The sequence below is a fragment of the Sminthopsis crassicaudata genome, chromosome 1, assembly GCF_048593235.1.
Source record: "Sminthopsis crassicaudata isolate SCR6 chromosome 1, ASM4859323v1, whole genome shotgun sequence".
Lineage (NCBI taxonomy): Eukaryota > Metazoa > Chordata > Mammalia > Dasyuromorphia > Dasyuridae > Sminthopsis > Sminthopsis crassicaudata.
The window spans coordinates 488,958,113-488,978,570 of NC_133617.1; the positions used below are offsets into that span (position 1 = coordinate 488,958,113).

General features: G+C 46.5%; 2 protein-coding genes and 1 long non-coding RNA gene across 4 annotated transcripts; 2 read left to right on the top strand and 1 right to left on the bottom strand.

The window, feature by feature from the left end:
- Nucleotides 1-5,736: 5,736 nt before the first annotated feature.
- On the top strand, nt 5,737-10,441 carry BCKDK (branched chain keto acid dehydrogenase kinase). The gene is made up of 12 exons (XM_074281387.1): nt 5,737-5,955; nt 6,648-6,992; nt 7,096-7,164; nt 7,288-7,398; nt 7,913-7,960; nt 8,160-8,279; nt 8,401-8,499; nt 8,705-8,778; nt 8,876-9,004; nt 9,091-9,180; nt 9,506-9,664; nt 9,764-10,441. The coding sequence occupies exons 2-12, from the start codon at nt 6,804-6,806 to the stop codon at nt 9,906-9,908; spliced, it is 1,233 nt and encodes a 410-aa protein (XP_074137488.1). The 5' UTR covers nt 5,737-5,955; nt 6,648-6,803; the 3' UTR covers nt 9,909-10,441.
- Nucleotides 10,442-11,233: 792 nt separating this feature from the next.
- Nucleotides 11,234-13,393, bottom strand: LOC141550583 (uncharacterized). The gene is made up of 2 exons (XR_012484637.1): nt 12,903-13,393; nt 11,234-12,151 (listed from the first exon to the last, which is right to left on the bottom strand). It is a non-coding gene; the product is annotated as an uncharacterized LOC141550583 (long non-coding RNA).
- On the top strand, nt 12,645-20,368 carry KAT8 (lysine acetyltransferase 8). 2 transcript variants are annotated; one of them, XM_074281385.1, is made up of 11 exons: nt 12,645-12,930; nt 14,681-14,755; nt 15,068-15,243; nt 16,459-16,512; nt 16,694-16,858; nt 17,512-17,601; nt 18,061-18,201; nt 18,269-18,386; nt 18,486-18,636; nt 18,874-19,028; nt 20,132-20,368. In XM_074281385.1, exons 1-11 carry the CDS (start codon nt 12,729-12,731, stop codon nt 20,194-20,196), a joined length of 1,392 nt encoding a protein of 463 aa, XP_074137486.1. In that variant the 5' UTR covers nt 12,645-12,728; the 3' UTR covers nt 20,197-20,368. The 2 variants fall into 2 exon arrangements, with proteins under 2 accessions (XP_074137486.1, XP_074137487.1); XM_074281386.1 differs by having other exon boundaries at nt 12,652-12,930; nt 18,293-18,386.
- The last annotated feature ends 90 nt before the right edge of the window (nt 20,369-20,458 follow it).

Consider the following 20,458-nt stretch of genomic DNA (forward strand, 5'->3'; position numbering starts at 1 on the left):
ATGAAGGGAAAGGGACCTATATGTGCAAAAATGTTTGTGGCAGCCCTCTTTATAGTGGCCAGAAACTGGAAATTGAATGGATGCCGATCAATTAGAAATGGCTGAGTAAATTGTGATATATCAATGTTATGGAATATTATTGTTCTGTAAGAAATGACCAGCAGGAAGATTTCAGAACAGCCTGGAGAGACTTACATGAACTGATGCTGAGTGAAAAGAACAGGACAGGAGATCATTATATACTCTAACAACAATATTATATGATGATCAATTCTGATGGATGTGGCTCTCTTCAACGGGATGAACCAAATTACTTCCGTTTGTTCAATAATGAATAGAACCAGCTACACCCAATGAAAGAACTCTGGGAAATGAGTGTGAACCACTACATAGCATTCCCAATCCCTCTGTTTTTGTTCGCTTGAATTTTTGATTTCCTTCTCAGGTTAATTTTACCTTATTTCAAAGTCTGATTCTTCTTGTGCAGCAAAATAACTGTATGGATATGTATACATATATTATATTTAACATATACTTTAATATATTTAACATGTATTGGCCTACTGTCATCTGGGAAAGTGGAGGGGGAAGGAGGGGAAAAATTGGAACAAAAGGTTTTGCAAGGGTCAATGCTGAACAATTATTCATGCACATATCTTGTAAATAAAAAGCTATAATTTAAAAAAATACATCCAAAATAAATCAGGAGCTTGAGATCTTATATAAGGAATTTCATGAGACTTGAAAACTTGACTAAGTGACAGGTGAAAATGGAAAAGCTAACATCAACAACCAAGGAAATTTATAACCTAGGAATGGAAATTATACATGACCCACAATCTATGTCGTCTTCTTTTTTTTTTTTTTTTTTTTTTTTTTGCGATGCAATTGGGGTTAAGTGACTTGCCCAGGGTCACACAGCTAGGAACTGTTAAGTGTCTAAGGCCAGATTTGAACTCAGGTCCTCCTGACTTCAGGGCTGGTGCTCTATTTATTGCACCAACTAGCTGCCCCCACAAGCTACTTCTATAAAGTTTCCCATAAAAGATGGAAATATTCCATTGTTGAGAGTTCACCCATGCTATGAACCAGGATCCTGATCTACTTTTCTATGAAGTTGTAACAGCCTTTTTTTTTTTTTTTTTTTTTAATAGATATTTAGACATTTATGGAAGAAAGCAAGCATTTCTATAGCATAGTACAAAAAAAGCTTATTGCACATGAAATTGCAAAAAAAAAAAAAAAAAAAAAAAGAAAAGAAAAAAGAAAGAAAGAAAGGAAGGAAGGAAGGAAGGAAGGAAGGAAGGAAGGAAGGAAGGAAGGAAGGAAGGAAGGAAGGAAGGAAGGAAGGAAGGAAGGAAGGAAGGAAGGAAGGAAGGAAGGAAGGAAAGAAGGAAGGAAGGAAGGAAGGAAGGAAGGAAGGAAGGAAGGAAGGAAGGAAGGAAGGAAGGAAGGAAGGAAGGAAGGAAGGAAGGAAGGAAGGAAAGAAAAAGATTTTATTGGCCTGGGTGTCCATCTTAAAAGTTCTGGAAGAAACCAACCAATCAGAGGGAGAGGTCACAGGAAGTATATTTCCAGTGTGAAGTCTAGGGGGAGAGTGAGTTTCCTGTATGAGGAGTTTTTTATGGCATGATAAAGTTTGGGGAGGAATGAAGACCAAATAGTACTGACAAAGCCAGATACCAAAACAGAAAAGAGAGTGTTTGTTATTCATTTATTTATTTATATTCTACTTTTCCTGACCCCATGGACCAGTAGCATGCCCTTTTATCCTCCACTCTCTCTCAAAGTCTGTCCACTCTCATGTTGTTTCCATAATACTATATATCCACTTCATCCTCCACCTTCATTGAAAAAAAAAAATCAAAATAAAGAGTACCCAGCTTCCCTCAGAACTCTGCTTAAAGTCCAACCTTTCTTTTCTGCTCTGTCAAGCTATTAGTATCCCCTAGAAATTACTGTGTATTTACTTATGTGCAAAACAAGTATACTGCTGGGTTGAAGGGAGCCTTTTAAAGGGCCCTAGTTCTAGCCTACCATAGATTGGATCCAGCTTCAGAGCAGCCAGTCCTCTATAGTTCAGATTCTTAAACTGTGCGTCATGATCCCATAAAAGATCTCATAAATGAATATGGGAGTCATGAAATTATGATTTATTACCAATAACTGTTTGATTTGTATACCTATTTTATATACCGATATACCTAGGATCACAAAAAAATATCTTGGGCCAAATAGTGTTGTGAGTGGAAAAAGTTTGAGAAGACCTGCAGAGGGGTCATCATAGGCAAAGTCTTGACTTGACTTTATGCTCTTAATCTGGAGTGTCAGAAAAAGTCATTTGAAGAAATGATTTAGGATTTTAGTCTCTCAAAAATGGAGAAGGGGACTCAATGTATACAATAGATTAGATATAAAACTATTTCCTTCACACAAAAGAAATACTTATTTGAACACTCCCACCCAGTGATAGTGATGAGGATGACACCAAATGGTGTCATGGGAGTGTTGAACTCCAAAAGTATATTGGGGTTATGGGCTGGTATCTTGATGTATCTCAAAAGAATTCTCCAAATCAAGAGGCAAATATTATGCTATTATCAGCGGGTTAAATCCAGAAGAGTTTTTGGCAAGGAAAGGAGAGTTAGCAAATAATAAGGGGCCTAAAACTCCATTAAAGAGGAAGATACCATTAAGGGGAAAATACCATTAAGTCATTGCAAGTGGAAGATTACATTTTCCTTAAAAGGGATTGCAAGGGAATTATTGCAGAGGAAGGGAAATATAATCTGGAGGGAGGAGTCAATAAAATAACTTGGCTTTCCAAATGAATACTGTGGGGTTAAGATGTTTTTTTCTTTTCTTTAATATAGAATTTATTAAATGGAGAGATTTACTGAGACCAAATGGATCCAGAGTTTGGTCCCAGGGCTGAATGAAATTATTATCTCAAAGAATCCATCAGAAAATGTTGTAATCTTCCACTTACAATGACTTAATGGTATTTTCCCCTTAAATACTCTCTTTATCTTTATCTTGCTCAGTTTCTCCAGCATTACAAAATGAGAAGAATGGATCATCATTATACACAGCAACAAGACTAAACAATGATAATTTCTGATGGACATGGTTCTTTTCAACAATGAGATGATTCAAACTAATTCTAATTGTTCAGTGATGAAGAGAGCCATGTACACCCAGAGAGAGACCTGTGGGAACTGAGTGTGGATCACAACATATTTTCACTTTTTCTGTTGATGTTTGTTTGCATTTTGTTTTCTTTCTCAGGTTTTTTTTTTCTTTCTTGATCTAATTTTTCTTGTGCAGCAAGATAACTATGTAAATATATATATACATAGGGGCAGGTAGGTGATACAGTGAATAGAGCACCAGCCCTGAAGTCAGGAGGATGGGAATTCAAATCTGAACTTAAACTACTCAAATACTTAGCACTTCCTAGCTGTGTGACTCTGGGCAAGTCACTTAACCCCAAATACTGCAGCAAAAGAAAAAAAAAGTAGTATTAAATATGTACACATATATTGGATTTAACATATATATTAATATATTTAACATGTATTGGACTACCACATAAGAGAGGGGGTTGGGGGAAGAAGGGAAAAATTTGGAACATAAAGTTTTGCAAGGATCAATGTTGAAAAATTATCCATACATATGTTTTATAAATATAAAGGTTTAATAAAATTTAAAAAAATAAAAGAGACAAATCCATCTGAGTTGATCATCACATACTCTTATTCTTGCTGTGTACAATGTTTTCTTGCTTCTACTCAGCATCCATTCATGTAAGTCATTCCAGGCCTTTCTGAAATCATCCTGCTGGTCATTTCTTACAGAACAATAATATTCCATAACGTTCATATATAATAATTTACCCGACCATTCTCCAATTGATGGACATCCATTCGTCTTCCAGTTTCATTTTGGTACATACAGGTCCCTTTCCCTCTTATGATCTTTTTGAGATACAAATCAAGTAGTAGCACTGCTGGATCAAAGGGGATGCACAGTTGGATAGCCCTTTGGGCATAGTTCTAAATTGCTCTCCAGAATGGCCGGATTCCCACATCCCCTCCAAAATTTATTTTCCTGTCATCTTCGCCAATCTGACAGGTGTGTAGTGGTACCTCAGAGATGTCTTAATTTGCATTTCTCTGATCAGTAGTGATTTAAAGCATTTTTCATATGACTAGAAATGACTTTAATTTCATCTAAAAACTGTCTATTCATATCCTTGGATTTTTTTTTTCAATGCATAGAACCAGAGACCTCCTCCTAGGGCAGGGCTATAATAAAGATCCACTTGAATAAAAGGCCTAATCAAACTCAAAAAGGCCCACTCCAGATGCTGTCAGTACTTCTCCTACCCCGCCTGAGAAGGCGGGGCTTCCCGATAGTTTACCCTGATTCAGGCTCTCTCGAGGGCCGCCTAGTCCGCCAGGGGCTCATCAGAGCGCACACTACATAAATTTTTTGACTCGGCTTCCTCGGGACAAAGCCTATCAGACAGGGCCCGCTGCGCTCCCGGGGACGGTCTCCGCAGGTCGCCTCTCCTCTGTCCGAGAGCACTTTGGAATTCACCGTCAGTTCTCTTCTTGGCTGCCAGGGGTCAGCCTTCTACAAGTTGCTCCAGTGCGCCTGCTTCCAAGCTTTGGCTGGTCTGGAGAGCGTCTCCCCTCCCTGACGGCCGGCTGTTTCCCCCTTTTGTTTAGAATTCACGCACTTTCTAACTGTTGGAGTGAGCCCATGGGGCGCGTAACTCTGCCAACAGTGGAAGGGGAGCCGCCTCTTCCTGCTGCCCGGGACAGCGGCTCCGAGCCCGGCACCTTGCAGCTGGTTCTCACCCACTGACAGTGACCCCTTACCGTGTGTGCCGGGCCCTGCGATGGGGGCTTGGGATACAAAGAAAGGCAAAAACAGTCCAGAACTCCAGCCGCTCACATGCTCCTGGAGGAGGCCACGTGCAACTACTGTGCTATGTCCAGGCGAGGCAGCCATGGTCACTTGGAGACAACCTCCGAGAGAGGGCAGGCGCTCCTCAAGTCGGGTGGGGTTTGCGGGGGGGCTCCAGAAGCAGGGGCCAGCCTGCGGGGCGCCCGCCGCAGATCTAGCGCTTCACCTGAAGAGGGGCCTCAGTCTCGGCCCCCGGTGCAGCGCCTGTTTCACAAAGGAAGAAACTAGTGTGGAGGAGACACGGGCAGCGGAGCTATTAAACCCGGGTTCTCTGGGCAGCGACAGCGCGCTTCCTCCTCTAACGAGGCATTGGCTGGTTGGGTGAAGTCTAAAAAGCCTTTATCTAATTAGTTTCCGACTCAGTCCCTGACCCACCGAGCCGTCACTGCCAGCAGAGGATAAGCCTGCAGGAAAAGGCCTCCGGCGAATCAGGCCGCCGCCGCCGAGGTCGAGGCTCTGTCCCCTTCCCCGCAAAGAAAGGCGGGGGCTTTCTCTGACCAGCGCTAACGGGGTCACCTCCGTTACACAGAGCCGAACAAGGATGTGAAGGGCGGAAGTCACTCCTCGGGCGAGGAGAACACTGAGGGCAGGAGGGAGGATCTTGAGCAGAAGCTCACGGGTCAGTTCTGGGGTTCTTCCCCAAATCTCGCAACTTCGCCGGAGTCCTCAGCGAGGCCATGCCAAAGAAACTACAATGCCCAGGAGGCCCTGGTCCCTCGGCGTAGGTTTCTTTTATCTACGTCATCACGTAGGAACCGGAGACGGGAGGAGGGAGGAGAGCCCCGAAGGAGGAGGAGGGGGAGGAGAAAAAGGAGGAGGAGAAGGAGGAGGAGGAGGAGTGGGGAGGGGGGGAGATAACTGGGGGAGGCAGCGTCCGAACGAACGTGCAGACCGCTTGCTTCAGCTTCTTCCTCTCTCTCGCTCTGGCACCCGTGTCGGATCCGCTCTGTTCCTCGTCCCACTCTCTTCCTGGCCCAGGCGGTAAGTGAGGGCCTCTCATGGCATACCCCCCACGCGGCCCCTACCATTGCGGGGTCTTACATGGCAGGCCCTGAAGAGGGATCTACCACTACGCCGACGTGGGGGGTGAGGGGGAGGGGGAAGGAAGGGAGGCGATGGAAGGAAGGAATGGCATTGGAGGTTACCCGGGCGCTACCATATGTTGGGGGGTAGTGTGGAGGAGAAGGGAGGGGGAAGAGCAGCGTAGGAGGTGTCCCCGGGATAGAGGAACTCGGGGAGTCCCTACCTCCCCATCCCCCAGGTTGGATTGGTCACTGATGACCAGGGCCCCCCCCCCCCCCCCCACCTCTGCTGGGTCCTTTTTTATCTGGTCTTTTGTGCATAGAGCCTCTTTGAGGGCTGTCAGCTGCTTGGTGCTTTTCTGGCAGGGTCCAACCTCCCTGTCCTCAGGAGGCTGCCTTTCACCAGGCTGCTGAAGTCTGTTTCCTGCAGAAGGGGAAAGAAGGGTCAGCCCCTGCCCTCCTCCTCACTCCCCCTCCTTCAGCATCAGAAACTGCTCTCCTCCCTGGAATTGGGGCCTGGAGATACCTTTAGTAGGGAAATCTGTCTAATTTGGGGACCCAATGTAAGGGTGTCCCCAGAACAGTTTCAGGGAAATCCCGGGAGGTGGAACTGTTCTCGTGGTCACATCCTTCTCTACTTTCTTCCTATAGATGGGAGTGGGTCTACCAGGCCTACCCTTTGTTTCCTGTCCTCCCCCCTAAATCTCAGGTGAGCCAGCTCCCCCTAGCCTCACCCAGCCAATTCTGACCCACCTCCTGGGTTCACTTGGAGGCCCATCAAGAGGATAAACAGGGGGGGATAGGACAATGCTCTTAGCATCAGTGCTGGGGGGCGGCCCCCGTGGGGGTTCCCCACTCTGGCCACTGGCTTCCCCGGCTCTTCGATTCTGGTCCACTTCGGCCACTGACACCCATCACATGGAACTGGCCAGAGAGCGGTCCAAGACTGTCACCTCTTTCTACAACCAGTCAGCCATTGATGCTGCAGCTGAGAAGGTGGGATATGCTAGAGGAAAAGAGTACTCCATGGTGGGGAAAAATTGGAGGAGATAGCAAAGTTTATGTTAGGAAGCTATCAATCATCTGTCCGTATTTTCAGCCTTCTGTCCGTCTCACTCCCACCATGATGTTGTACTCAGGCCGTTCCCAGGATGGCAGCCACCTGCTGGTAAGCATCTTGTGGTCCTTCTCCTTGAGCCCACCTATCATTCACCACATCACCGCTACTCCCTTTTTATATCCTGCTCTTGTTTGAGGTTCCACACATAAAACATACATCCTTGCTTTCCAGAAAAGTGCCCGTTACCTTCACCACGAGCTCCCTGTTCGTATAGCTCATCGTATCAAGGGCTTCCGAAGTCTGCCTTTCATCATTGGCTGCAATCCTACCATTCTCCACGTGGTAAAAAGAAACTTAACCTACCTAGGGGAAAGGGAAACTCCAGCTTCTGGAGAAGTGGAACATAATCAGCTATGGAGAAAGGAAGAAGACTGTGAGAGACTGACTTAGGTGGAGAGAAGGGGGAGGGGTGGAAAAATACCATAAAATGTCAAAATTGGAGAAGATTTTGGTGATCTTCTGGTGTCCAACTTCTTGTTTTCTAGACAAGAACACTGAGGTCCACGAGGTTGGGACTGGCTCAAGGTCATGTGGCCAGTCAGGGAGAGCTAGGACTAGAACTTAGTTCCAATTCCCACATTGGCCTTTTCCCACTTAAAAGCATGAATTATGAGCTGGCTTTATAGCGTGCTGCCTCCTTAACTGCTAAAGATCTGGTATTAGGAGAATGTGTACATCTGTGGGACACTGAATGACTTAGAGAGGGTAAGAGGCAGCTGGACAAAGGGGCCAAAGCGTAATTAATTAGCCCTGTAATCCTCCTCTCTTCTCCCTTTACCATTACTTTTCCTTTCAGCATGAACTCTATATCCGAGCCTTCCAAAAGCTGAGTGAATTTGCCCCGGTAAGGTGGGAGAATCCTGGGGAACTGGGGGGACTGGAGGAACAGAGAAAGCATGTGCAGAATTTCTAGAAGGGAATAGTCTGTAGGGTTTGGAGGGCTGGAGGGCATGTTAGAAAGGTAAAGACTGCAGAGAAGGCACCTTATAGAAGAGCGGCACCTTGTATATTCAGGACTGTCTGATGACCTTGGTTGCCCCCAGATAAAGGACCAGGCATCTGAGGCTCAGTATTGCCAGTTGGTCCGACAACTCCTAGATGATCACAAAGATGTGGTAACTCTTCTGGCTGAGGGACTTCGAGAATGTCGGAAGCATATCCAGGTAGGACCCCATAGCCATCTCTTAAGAAAGATGAAGGGGGGTAGCCTGAGAAAGCCCAGGATTGGGTTGAAGAGAAAGAAGGAAAGAGGTCCATATCCCTCGGCCTCTTCTTTCCTCTCAGGATGAGAAACTGGTCCGATATTTCTTGGACAAGACACTAACTTCACGGCTGGGGATCCGTATGTTGGCCACCCATCATCTGGCTCTGCATGAGGACAAGGTGCCAGTGCCTGGAGGGGTGGGCAGGGTAGCTCATGATGTCCTAGGAGGGAAATAGGGATCAGATAACAGTCTTCTAGGTCAGAGCTCCCTTTGAGCTTGTGGCTTGAGATTGATCTAGAGACAGCTGAATCTGCTGGGGGAGGGTTTCTTGGCTAGAAGGGAGCTGCCTTCTTCAACATCCATATATCTTCTTCCCCTTCCAGCCTGACTTTGTGGGGATCATCTGTACTCGACTCTCCCCAAAGAAGATCATTGAGAAGTGGGTGGACTTTGCCAGGTGAGGGGCAGACAAGGAGAGGGAAACTAGAAGAGGGGGGGACTACCTGAGGATGCTGAGCAAGCTGAGATCCTCCATCTCCTTATCCTGTTCCTAGGAGGCTGTGTGAACACAAGTATGGGAATGCCCCTCGAGTTCGAATCAATGGCCATGTGGCTGCCCGCTTCCCCTTCATCCCAATGCCCCTGGACTACATTCTTCCTGAGCTGCTGAAGAATGCCATGAGGTGGGGCCTGGACTCCTGGGAAATGGGTTGTGGGGAGGGAGGATTGCTAACCATAATCCCACCTGAGTTTGCTCCCCGTATCCCAGGGCCACAATGGAAAGCCATCTAGACACTCCATACAATGTCCCGGATATCGTCATCACTATTGCCAACAATGATATCGACCTTATAATCAGGTTTGGAGGGGGATAGATTTTAAGAACCTACTGAGTAATTCAAGGAGACTAGGGTATAGGTGGTGGCAGGCTGAGGCCAGAAGTGGGGAAGGGCAGCATCCTGAGCCCTGGATTCTAGAGAGGGGGCTGTTGTAGATAAGATCAGAAGATAATAACCTGCCCTAGCAGAGCTGTCTAACTTGTATATACACGAAGAAACAGGGCTGCAAGCCCATGAGATCCAGAGGAAAAGAGAAGTTGGAGGGGGTGATTTAAGAAGGGAAGGTCTTCTGCTAGGAATGATCCCTGCAGATGGCCTTAGTGTGGTGTGGCTGGCTTCTGTTAGAATTTCAGATCGGGGTGGGGGCATCGCTCATCACCACTTGGACAAAGTGATGGACTACCATTTCACTACGGCCGAAGCCAGCACTCAGGATCCCCGAATTAGTCCGCTTTTTGGTCACTTGGATACAAACAGCAATGGCCAGTCAGGACCTATGCATGGGTGAGGCTTTCCCCTTCTCAGATTTGGTGTTTTTTATGGAGGAAGGGGCAAAGGGATAGGATGTTTAGGACCTCACACGCATCTGTTTCCATTCTCCAGGTTTGGTTTTGGTCTGCCTACATCCAGGGCCTATGCAGAATATTTAGGTGGCTCCCTTCGCCTCCAGTCCTTGCAAGGGATCGGCACAGATGTCTACCTACGACTTCGACATATTGATGGCAAGGAAGAGAGCTTCCGGATCTGACCCATCTAGCCTGCCCTTGCTCGGGCCCTCCCCGGGGACTTGCCAGGGGAAGCTGCCTGCTTCTTTCCCTCTTCTCACCATAATACTGTCAAGTCCCCCCATTCCTTCCAGGTCTTGCAAATTGGTCTGCAGTATTCAGAGCCAGGAGCTCCCCTCAGGACCTTTGTTAATGGCTTGTCAGGAATCTCTGAACCATTTTTTCCCTTGCTGTTTAACCTTGGACTCTGGGTAATCAGGACTTAGACTCCCAGCCCCCCTGAGCCCAGTAGACCAGGGTTATTAACTCAAGAATTTCTACCCCTCGGTTACTGCAGTCCTTCCTTTCAAAGCCTTCCTCATTTTTCCTACCTTCTCTGCCTCTGGCTTTTTGACCCAGAGCTGCAGATGATGGGGTAGAGGGAGCTTTGGAGACCCCAGAGGCCTCCTTCGGTATATATGTTGCTGGGGAAGTGGGCTTGGGGGTCCTTGAATCCCCATTCCCCTCCCCATCCACTGCTGTGTTTGTAATATTAAAGTGCACATTTTGAAAGCCCCTCCCCCAGGGCACGGTGTGTGTGTCCTGGCTGGCTGGAGGACAGCCAGACTTTCCTGTCTGTCTTTTCCCAGGACAAAGCTGGGGCTCACTTTGTCTCTTCCCTCTTGTCCACAGACAGGTAGGCCTGGCTGGGGGTGGGACACACTTTCCTTTTCCAGGAGATTAATGGGGATAGCAACCATCTATTTCATTTTACAGATAACTGAAGCCCAGAAAATAGTGACTTGTCTTAAGACCATCTAGGGTAGTGAGTAACAGAAAGATTTCAACTCTTTTCTGATCTGAAATCCAGTTCTTTCTGAGTTTTTCTTCTGTCATAATTAGACCATCTTCCCTAAGTTCTAAGCCTAATTCTGGGGTCTTCTATATTTTTGTTAGTACCTTTGTGGGGCCAAAGACCTGTTGGAAGTGAGGAGGAATGTCTGGTGAGATCTTTAGTTTAGCTTTTCCAAAATAGGAATAATTGTCAATTATGACATATCCTTGGGCTGCTCTTATTTCCCCAAAGCTCCTTATTTCTATTTCCTTTCCGTTGTCCAAGGTTAGTGAGGTCATGAGGTGTCTGACATTCTGAACCCAGGTGGTTGTTAAAAATACTCACACTCAGCTGGGTTGTGACACCAAGGTTGGCCTCCTGCCTGTTATGAGTCTCGGCCAGCAGACTGCCAGCGACAGGGTACATAGGAACTTTAACCAGGCCCAAAAGACAAGGAAGAGGAAGGTGGGAGATAGGGGAAAATTAGAATTGGTAAGAAATCTGGATTTAAATGAAGCACTAGACACCCGTGTAAGTAAAAAGGAAATGTGGCAATGTAGTGTTTATTTTCTCCCTTGAGACTTCCCCTTAATTGTCAAGTCTAGGCAGGTATGGAATTCCCTGCTTCTATCTCCAGATTATTGACTCATGAATGAGGGCTAATTAGTTTCTATCCACTGGGAGTATGCACAGGCACACACACAGCCCCACCCTCTCATAACTGTGTCTTTCTTTCTCTCAGGAGGATGTTCAGAGGGAGTCCTGACCCATAGCTCAGATGGCCTGAACTCCAGTCACTTATTACCTTCTCTATCCTTCTATTACCTTCTCCCTTCCCCTCCCCACAAGTGCCTGTACTAGGAGTTCAGCTCATGACCAAGAGGCCTTGAGAAGGAAAGGAGGAGAAATGACAAGTGCCAGTTGCTCTGAACTGTTCAAGTTCATAGTATGTCTTTGAGCAATAAGGTCTGCTTCCCTTGTTCTTGGAAGAAAATCAATTTAGAAAAGAACATAGGATCCAGACCTAGTCTTTGAGATTAGCCCTCTTCACACATGCTCAGAGGCTGGAAATACTCAAGTTGAAGGGCTGGTCGGGGGTTCATGGACCACAGTTTCTTAAACTGAGTCCACGGATGACTTTGGGTAGATATGGACTTTAGGATAGAAAAAATTGAATTTCCTTTGTGGCCCTTGCGTGATGTGCTTGGAAACGTTCTGAGGAGAGTCCCTAAGGTTCCAAGGCTGCCTCAACCGTCCCTCCCTTTCTTTCAGCCGTCCACACTCATGTCCGAACTCTTAAGATCTTTGGGAGCCGAGCTGGCACCACCCCATTCTCTCAGAGGCATCTGGGTGTCCTGGAGAGAGGTCTGGGCTTGGATTTAGAGTATTCTCAAATACCAGCTAAGCCACTTGTAGTTGTGCGACTTTGCATCTGTTGCTTCACCTCTGCATCTGTAAAATGGAAACATTTTGCATGAAATCATAATCCCAGGGTGGTAGAGATCAACGCTTTCGGTAAACCTTGAAAATAAGAACGAAGGTCGGGGTGGGGGTGGGGACGACTCTAGAAGCGGAAAAAGGTCAGCACCGGCATGGAGTTCTCACTACTTCTCTATAGTAGCCGTTGCCCGGCAACAAGGCATGCAGTTCGGGCCACCCATTCTCCAATTCCATCGTTTCCGGCTAAAAAGAATGTGATCCCCTCTCCACCCTAATTCGGAATTTAGGCAGTTTATGGGCGTAGCCCAGAAGAAACGGAGACGTCTTCATGACGTAGCAAAGAGGGCGTCCCTGCTTGCGAACGCTCAACCTTAGGTCGTACGGAAGAAAGGGGGGCGGGAGAGAGAAACGAAGTCGCCCGGGCCGCGCCCCCTCATGGTCGGTGCCACTCTAAGCGACTTAATCGCGGTACGTAACGTCACGCGGTTCCGCCTCCCCTTTGCTTCTAAAGGCCCTATTCTGCCGTACGGGACCCGGAAGTTAGGGGGTATCGAGGCGCCTGATTCTTACGTCACTTCCGACCGGTTCGATGGCGACTGCAAGCTCAGCTACAGCGGCCACGGTCGGAGCCCCGGGGGAGGGCGAGGCCGGGGGCGGGGAGAGAGCAGTCGCTGAAGGGACCTCCCCGCCCCCAGGCCGCGCCTCCCCTCCGGCCCCGGCCCGCGGCGAGCCCGAGGTCACGGTGGAGATCGGAGAAACCTACCTGTGCCGACGTCCGGACAGCACTTGGCGTAAGGGCGGGGATGAGGATGAGCGCCGGGAGGGATGGGCTGGGGTGGGTGGCAGTCCCTCCCGGGCTGACCCGGCTCGGGGCTCGGGGAGGTCTGCGGGATCTTCGCCTTGGAGCATCCCTGGCCGTGGAAGGGCCGCGGTCTGTGCGGAGCCTGGGGCTGGGGTTCGGTGACCGCGCTTAAACTTTAGAAGGCCGCCCAGGGTAAAAGCGAGAGAAGTGCAAGTGTCTGGCGCCGGAGCTCTCCCAGAAGGGGGGCGGCCGCGATTCGGTGGGACTCTGCTCCGGAGCCGAGCTGCTACCGTTAATCCCGTTTGTGGGCGGGGACTGGGCGCGGTTTACCCAGCTTCTCACAGCTGGCGGTTTAAGCGCCTGGGAGCCCGGGCCGCGCCTGACTTTATTGAGAAACGGATGAGTGTCGGAGACGCAGCTCCGGGGGTGGTGGTGGGGGCCGGAGCCAGCCCGCCGCCGCTTCCCGGAAGCGTTAAAGCGGGCCTGTCTCCCCCTGGCACCGTCTCCTATCCGTCTGCGGACGCGCCCTCCGCATTTTAGAGAGCGATGATTAAGTGCTGTGTACGATGGAGCTCCCTGTCCTCCAAGGGAAGAGGCGCATCCACCAGCGGCGGGGCGTCTCACTGCACAACAGTGCCCGCGGGACGTCCGCCAAGGTGGGAGGGAGATGTGTCCGACCCCAGAGGCCATGGGGAGCCGCTGGCGGTCTTTCAGCGAGCCTAACGCTGTCGGAGCTGCAGTTGGGAACATCCCCGGAGCGAGGGAAGGGGCTGGGAAGGCCCTTAGGCAGGAAGAGCAGTTAGCTGGTTACTGATCATCCTGACAACCCCGGAAGAGGAGTGCTGTCATTAGAGTGAGGCCAGATTTGAGCTCACTCTTCATGACTGGACGCAGCAGTTATTGCCCTGATCTCCTGACATCTCATTTGTCTTTAGCTTTTTGGGGAGTGGCCTGGAAGAAAGGTTCTTTTAATCTCTGCTGTCCCAAGAGATTCCTCTCATTTTTGTTTATATTCTTGAAAATAGCTTCAGGTACTGAGATTAAGGAACTTGTTCCAAGCTCCAAGGCCAGCCAGCTCTCCACTATGCAGTACTGCCTCTCCCAAAAGATGCCATTTCCTGCTTTAAAAGGAACAAAATCTTTTCAGTGATTACCTGTGCCCCCTAGCTGAATAGAAACTCTTAATTCTTCTTGATTGAAAATCACTGAAGAGGGGCAGCTAGGTGGCCCAGTGGATAGAGCACCTGAAGTCAGGAGGACCTGAGTTCAAATATAGTCTCAGACACTTCACACTAGCTCTGTGACCCTGGGCAAGTCATTTGACCCAAATTGCCTCAGCAAGAAAGAAAGAAAGAAAAAGAAAAGCACTGGAGACTGTCACAAGGTGAATTGAAGGAGCTGGTGGTATTGGGGTTGGAAAAATGATGGCTCTCTTCCAGTATTTGAAGGGCAGTGGTGTGGAAGAAGGATTAAAGTTGTTCTGTTTAGCCTAAATAGAATTTAGAGCTATGGACAGTTTAGGAAGAGAATTGCAGTTTTATGCAGTTGTATACCTTCCTCATAGAGCTGTTAAAAAGTAGAAGAATATGCCTCAGGAAAAGATAGGAGGAGTGGTCTGGTGATTATCACAACTGAGCCAGAGAGGTTAGAAACTGGATGGAAGGGTCCTTACCCTTCAAGGACCCTCATCCATTATCTGCCTTATCCTCCTGGCAACTTCAAGGTTTCTTGTTCTATAGATTCAGCAGAGGTGATTCAGTCCCGTGTGAACGACCAAGAAGGACGAGAGGAATTCTATGTGCATTATGTGGGCTGTGAGTACCTAGATTGTCTGGAGACGGGACAGTTTTTTGCTGAACTGCAAGAACTAAATGGGTACCTCAGAAAATAGGATCTGGATTGGGGAGGTGGTGGAAGCTATGAGTTTTCTTTTAACTTTTCACCTCTCTGGGGCAGCTAGGTGGCGCAGTGGATAGAGCACCAGCCTTGAATTCGGGAGGACCCGAGTTCAAATGTGATCTCAGACACTTAACACTTCCTAGCTGTTGGGACCCTGGGAAAGTCACTTAACCCCAGCCTCAGGGAAAAAAAAAAAAAAAGAAAAAAAAACTTTTTACCTCTCTCAGTTAATCGTCGTTTGGATGAATGGGTTGACAAGAATCGACTGGCCTTGACCAAGACAGTGAAAGAAGCTGTTCAAAAGAACTCTGAGAAGTACCTAAGTGAGCTGGCAGAGCAGCCTGAGCGAAAGATCACCCGAAACCAGAAACGCAAGCATGATGAAATCAACCATGTACAAAAGGTTTGCAGCCACTTTTAGAGGCTGAGGTAGCCTGAGAGGTAGCCAAGACATAGGAGCTTTGTGATAGGCTTTTCCATGGAATGATTAACTGAGACACTCTGGGAAAAGGCACTTAAACTTTCTGCATTTAATTCCTCTGTAACAAGAAGGAGGTGACCAAGTTATGCTTCTCCTTTTTGTTCTAAAGTTATATTAAATGTGGCATTCACAATTATTACTACTTGGCTCTGTATTTTAAGTGCGTAAGATATGAAAATAAACAAGAATTCCCTTGAGTAGCTCTTGAGATCTATATACATTTTACATCAATGAGTTAAATCAATAAGAAAAGTCAAGAGATCTGAGATATTTAAGGCAGGTAGGACCCCTTCAAGCTAGAAGGATCAGGAAGTTTCATTGAGGAGGTGGCACCTGATCTATGTGTGAATTTGGAGACAGATTTCAACAGGCCGAGATAAAGAAGTGGGAGGAAGGAAGTAGTAGATTGCTTTGAGAATAAGGAAATAGCATTTGTCAATTTCATTGAGGATAGATGAGATCATGGAATTATGAGGAGTCTAGTAAAGAAGGAGTGTAGTGGGTAAAGGATGTCCTGTACTTATTTTCCCCGTGAGGCAAACTTTCTATTGACTTACATTTCCCACAGCTTGCTAGAGGACAAGGTCTAATTCCTTTCTGTTCTGCCCCATTCTTTAATTCTCAGTCCACAAGCATGCTACCAAATGTAAATCATCTCTGTATGGAGAATAAAGTAGGCCTTCTGCCTTGGAAGAATTCAATCTAGTTAAGGAGAATAAGAAAAAATACAAGAAAAACAAAATTAGTAGTATTCTGTGGTAAAATGAAAATGAAAATCAGCCACAGTTAAAAAGTTGGTGAGAAAGAATGCATCGTTAAACAGGTGCCAGACTGGGTCTGTAAGAGAATGGCAGAAAAGGGATAAGATTAATCTTGAAGTTCAGGATTGGAATAGAAGGACAAAGAGGAGGAAGGGATAAAGATACCTTGGACCGAGATAAATCCTTTGCCTTGGAGTGGGATGGAACAAAAAGGAAAAGACTGGCCCATGTTAGATAATGGAGATCAGTAGAATTAAAAATAGTTTGGAAATTGTGTCCAAGTTGTGATGAGTTTTAAAGGGAAGCCATTGTTTAATGGGGATGTGATAGGATGAAAATGTGTTTATTCCCTCTCTTCTCTCCCTCTCCCCACCAGACCTATGCAGAAATGGATCCCACAACAGCAGCACTAGAAAAGGAACATGAAGCAGTAAGCAGAGGGGGAATGAGGGGAGACCAGACCTCTCACTATCCTACCCCTGAATCTTCTTCCATTCAGTCTGGCCCCTTGTCACTCTCCTATCATTTGAATGTGTCCCTTCTCCTTAGATTCTCATGAAAAGCCACTATTTAGTTTTCTCTCCTTAACCTTTTACCATCTCTGCCCACAGATTACTAAAGTGAAGTATGTGGATAAGATTCATATTGGGAACTATGAGATTGATGCCTGGTACTTCTCCCCATTCCCAGAAGATTATGGGAAACAGCCCAAACTTTGGCTTTGTGAATACTGCCTGAAGTACATGAAGTTTGAGAAGAGTTACCGTTTCCATTTGGTAATAACTGTCTAGGGCTTGATAAACAATTGTTTGGGGGGCATGTGCATTACCATTGGGGTTTGAATAGGCAGGAAGCCAGTGGGGAAGTGGATAAAATAAAGAAAATACATTACAAGATGTCAGATTTGGAAAGGCACTTTAGGATTCAATTTATTCCAGTCCCCTTGGTGATGGGAGGGACCAGAATCCCAAATCTTTTGATATTTTTGTGAGTCATGAACTCATTGGGCAGTCTTACTTCATGAAGTAAATTCTCTAAGAATGTCTCAGAAAAATGTTTTAAAATAGTTGAAAGAAATGCTAAATTTGAGTTAGAGATTAGTGAAAAGAAAAATAAAATCTTCCCTCTCTCCCTTTCTCTCCCCATCTGTGGACCTCAAGTTAAGAACCCTTAGTCCAGATTGTGTCCTTCATTTGATAGATGGACAGCCTGAATCTCAGAGGAGACAGATTTGTAGAAAGTCACACATTGGATTAGTAGTAAAACCCTTGTTAAAGTTTTTTTTTTTTTTTTTATTATTCCTATTGCAGTTTTTGGAGCTCTAATTTGCTATGGGAATTTTGGTTGTCAAACTTTCCCACTTGCATGCCTTTCATCTTCAGAGCTGATTCCATGATGAAAGTCAGTCTCATCTTTTCTTCCATCCTAGGGGCAGTGTCAGTGGAGACAGCCACCTGGCAAGGAAATTTATCGAAAGAACAACATCTCCGTGTATGAGGTGGATGGCAAAGACCACAAGGTGTGCCTCAGGGCCTTGGAATAGAATAGAAGAACTTTCCCTCAAAATGGAAGGCAGAGGAATTTCTCCTTTCCCCCATTGTTATCCTTGATGAGATCTAGAGGTATTCAAGAAATTGTTTTTGGTAAGGAAGGCCCCATGGGAGGTTTTCCCTCAAAAGTAGAGGGAAAATTATATATGCCTATGTTCAACAAACATTTAAGATTCAAGGTCCTAGGTAAACCAAAAAGCAAACAAATACTTGCTACCCACGGAAAGCTTTACTTTTATCATTCTCAGCCAGGAGAATATCCCCTAAGCAGACAGGTTTTCTTTTGTTGAGGACTTTTATTTGAAGTGGGATTGGCATGTGCCATTCTCATTCTAATTCCAAGAAGATTGAAGTTACTTTATTAAAAAGAGGGGTTTCCTGCTGGAACCCCCTAATCTGTACCTTCTTTCCTCCCCCTCCCCCTTAAGATTTATTGCCAGAATCTATGTCTATTGGCCAAGCTTTTCCTGGACCACAAGACCCTGTACTTTGATGTGGAACCATTTGTCTTCTACATCTTGACCGAAGTGGACAGACAGGGAGCCCACATTGTGGGCTACTTCTCTAAGGTGCCAGCTGGGGCACAGGAGGGATGGGTATTAGGTTGGGATGGTCCAGTTTCTATTTCCTGACTAGTTCTCTACCCGCCTACTCCTGAAGGAGAAGGAGTCACCAGATGGGAATAACGTGGCCTGTATCCTGACCCTCCCCCCATATCAGCGTCGAGGTTACGGCAAATTCCTCATTGCCTTCAGTGAGTTTTCTGTAAAGGGAAGGAGGGAGGGGAAAGGTGCTTGGAGTGGTGTGAGGTTGGGTAGAAATGCCAGGGCCCTCAATTCCACCTTTCTCTAAGGTTATGAACTGTCGAAGTTAGAGAGTACTGTGGGTTCTCCAGAGAAGCCACTGTCAGACCTGGGGAAGCTGAGCTATCGTAGTTACTGGTCGTGGGTCTTGCTGGAGATCCTGAGGGACTTCCGAGGCACACTGTCCATCAAAGATCTCAGGTGAGCTTGGCCAGGTACTTGTTCTTTTCTGCTACCCCAGCACCACCAGCAGGACAGCCCAGGTGAGGGGGGTACGAAAGGTGAGTATTGTGCTGTCTCTAGTTCCTCAATCCCCAAAGGGACTGGGATGTGGCCCTGTCCTCCCCCCAATGTCCTTTTAAGGACACCGTGTGCCTGGGGCTGACAGAGGGGGAATCCCTAAGCTTTTCTTGCTTCTCTTCCCCCTTACTCTCTCAGCCAGATGACCAGCATCACTCAAAATGACATCATCAGCACTCTGCAGTCACTCAACATGGTCAAGTACTGGAAAGGACAGCATGTCATCTGTGTCACTCCCAAACTAGTAGAAGAGCATCTCAAGAGTGCCCAGTACAAGAAGCCCCCCATAACAGGTAGCAGGGAGGTACCCAAACAAAATATGGGAGGGGAAGCAGAGAGTGCAGAACTGGACATTCCATGTGTTCTATGGGATTCCAGGTTCCCTGTTGGCCATACAAGGTCTCTTCCTGCAACTCAGCTGGCCCCTGTCTCATGATCACCAAACCGGTCCTACCTGCTTTTTTGTCTACCAGTGGGGAGCAGTGCCTGACTTTCCTCCCCCTCAAGGACTTGATCAGTATGCCCTTTTGTTCTCATCCAGGCTCATTGAAACTTGGCCTAGGGCCTAGTGCAAACGTGGGCTTCCTCTCCTGTAAACTTTAAATGTTAGAAATGGCAGGCATCTCAATCTAGAACACTAGGCTCTTGACTGGGTTCTTCCTGTTTTTAAAAAAATTTCTTTTTCAGTGACCAGAAATCTTATTTTCTGTTCTTTCTATTCCTCTATCCTATTGAGGGAAAAAAAATATTCCTTGTGACAGATACATAAATTCCTATCGGCCATGTTAAGAATATGTTCACACACATCTCATTCTGTACCTGACATCTGTCACTTCTCTTGAGGAAGAGGGGTATCAATTTTTTTTTTTTTTTGACAGTACATATGTATAGGTAATTTTTTTTAAACAACTTTATCACTTGTACTCCCTTCTGTTGCGAATTTTTCCCCTCCTTCCCTCTACCCCCTAGATGGCAGGCATTCCCATACATATTAAATATCTTATAGTATATCCTAGGTACAATATATATATGTGCAGAACCGAATTTTGTTGTTGTTGTTGTTGCAAAGTAAGAATTGTATTCGGAAGGTAAAAATAATCTGGGAAGAAAAAAAATGCTCACAGTTTACACTCATTTCCCAGTGTTCCTTTTCTGGGTGTAACTGATGCTGTCCATCATTGATCAATTGGAATTGGATTAGCTCTTCTCTATGTTGAAGATACCACTTCCATCAGAATACATCCTCATACAGTATCATTGTTGAAGTGTAAAATGGGGGGTATTAATTCTTGCTTTCCCAGCCCAGGATCTCTGCCCTCCATCAGGCAGAGGCAGCCCCTCACCCCATGTTCCAGCCTACTCCATCTTTTGACTTTTTTCTTCTTTTTCCTTACAGTGGACTCAGTTTGTCTCAAGTGGGCACCACCCAAGCATAAGCAAGTAAAGTTGTCTAAGAAGTGAGTGGTACTGAAACCAATTCCCCTGCACCTCCCTGCATCTCTTCCCACTGGCAGTCTTTAGACCTGTGAGAGGTGCCTCTTTTCCGTTTGTAAATATGTATAGACTTGTCTTCCCGCCATCAAGCCCTAAAATATTTTTTTAATAAAGAGACTTTTAGCTTGTCACTGTAAAATTGCAAAATTGGCTGTTTGGGAAGGGAGAAATGGGGAAGAACGATACCTGGGGCTAAGGGATCAAAAACTTATTGAGACATCTCAAGCCA

What these genes read in the sequence shown, in the direction of transcription:
- BCKDK (XM_074281387.1), top strand. Translation starts at nt 6,804, where the DNA reads ATGCTCTTAGCATCAGTGCTGGGGGGCGGCCCCCGTGGGGGTTCCCCA. An exon ending in AGCTGAGTGAATTTGCCCCG is followed by an intron (nt 7,961 to 8,159) that starts GTAAGGTGGGAG and finishes GGTTGCCCCCAG; the next exon opens with ATAAAGGACCAGGCATCTGA. An exon ending in TGGCTCTGCATGAGGACAAG is followed by an intron (nt 8,500 to 8,704) that starts GTGCCAGTGCCT and finishes TTCCCCTTCCAG; the next exon opens with CCTGACTTTGTGGGGATCAT.
- KAT8 (XM_074281385.1), top strand. Translation starts at nt 12,729, where the DNA reads ATGGCGACTGCAAGCTCAGCTACAGCGGCCACGGTCGGAGCCCCGGGG. An exon ending in TAGAAAAGGAACATGAAGCA is followed by an intron (nt 16,513 to 16,693) that starts GTAAGCAGAGGG and finishes CTCTGCCCACAG; the next exon opens with ATTACTAAAGTGAAGTATGT. An exon ending in TGGATGGCAAAGACCACAAG is followed by an intron (nt 17,602 to 18,060) that starts GTGTGCCTCAGG and finishes CTCCCCCTTAAG; the next exon opens with ATTTATTGCCAGAATCTATG.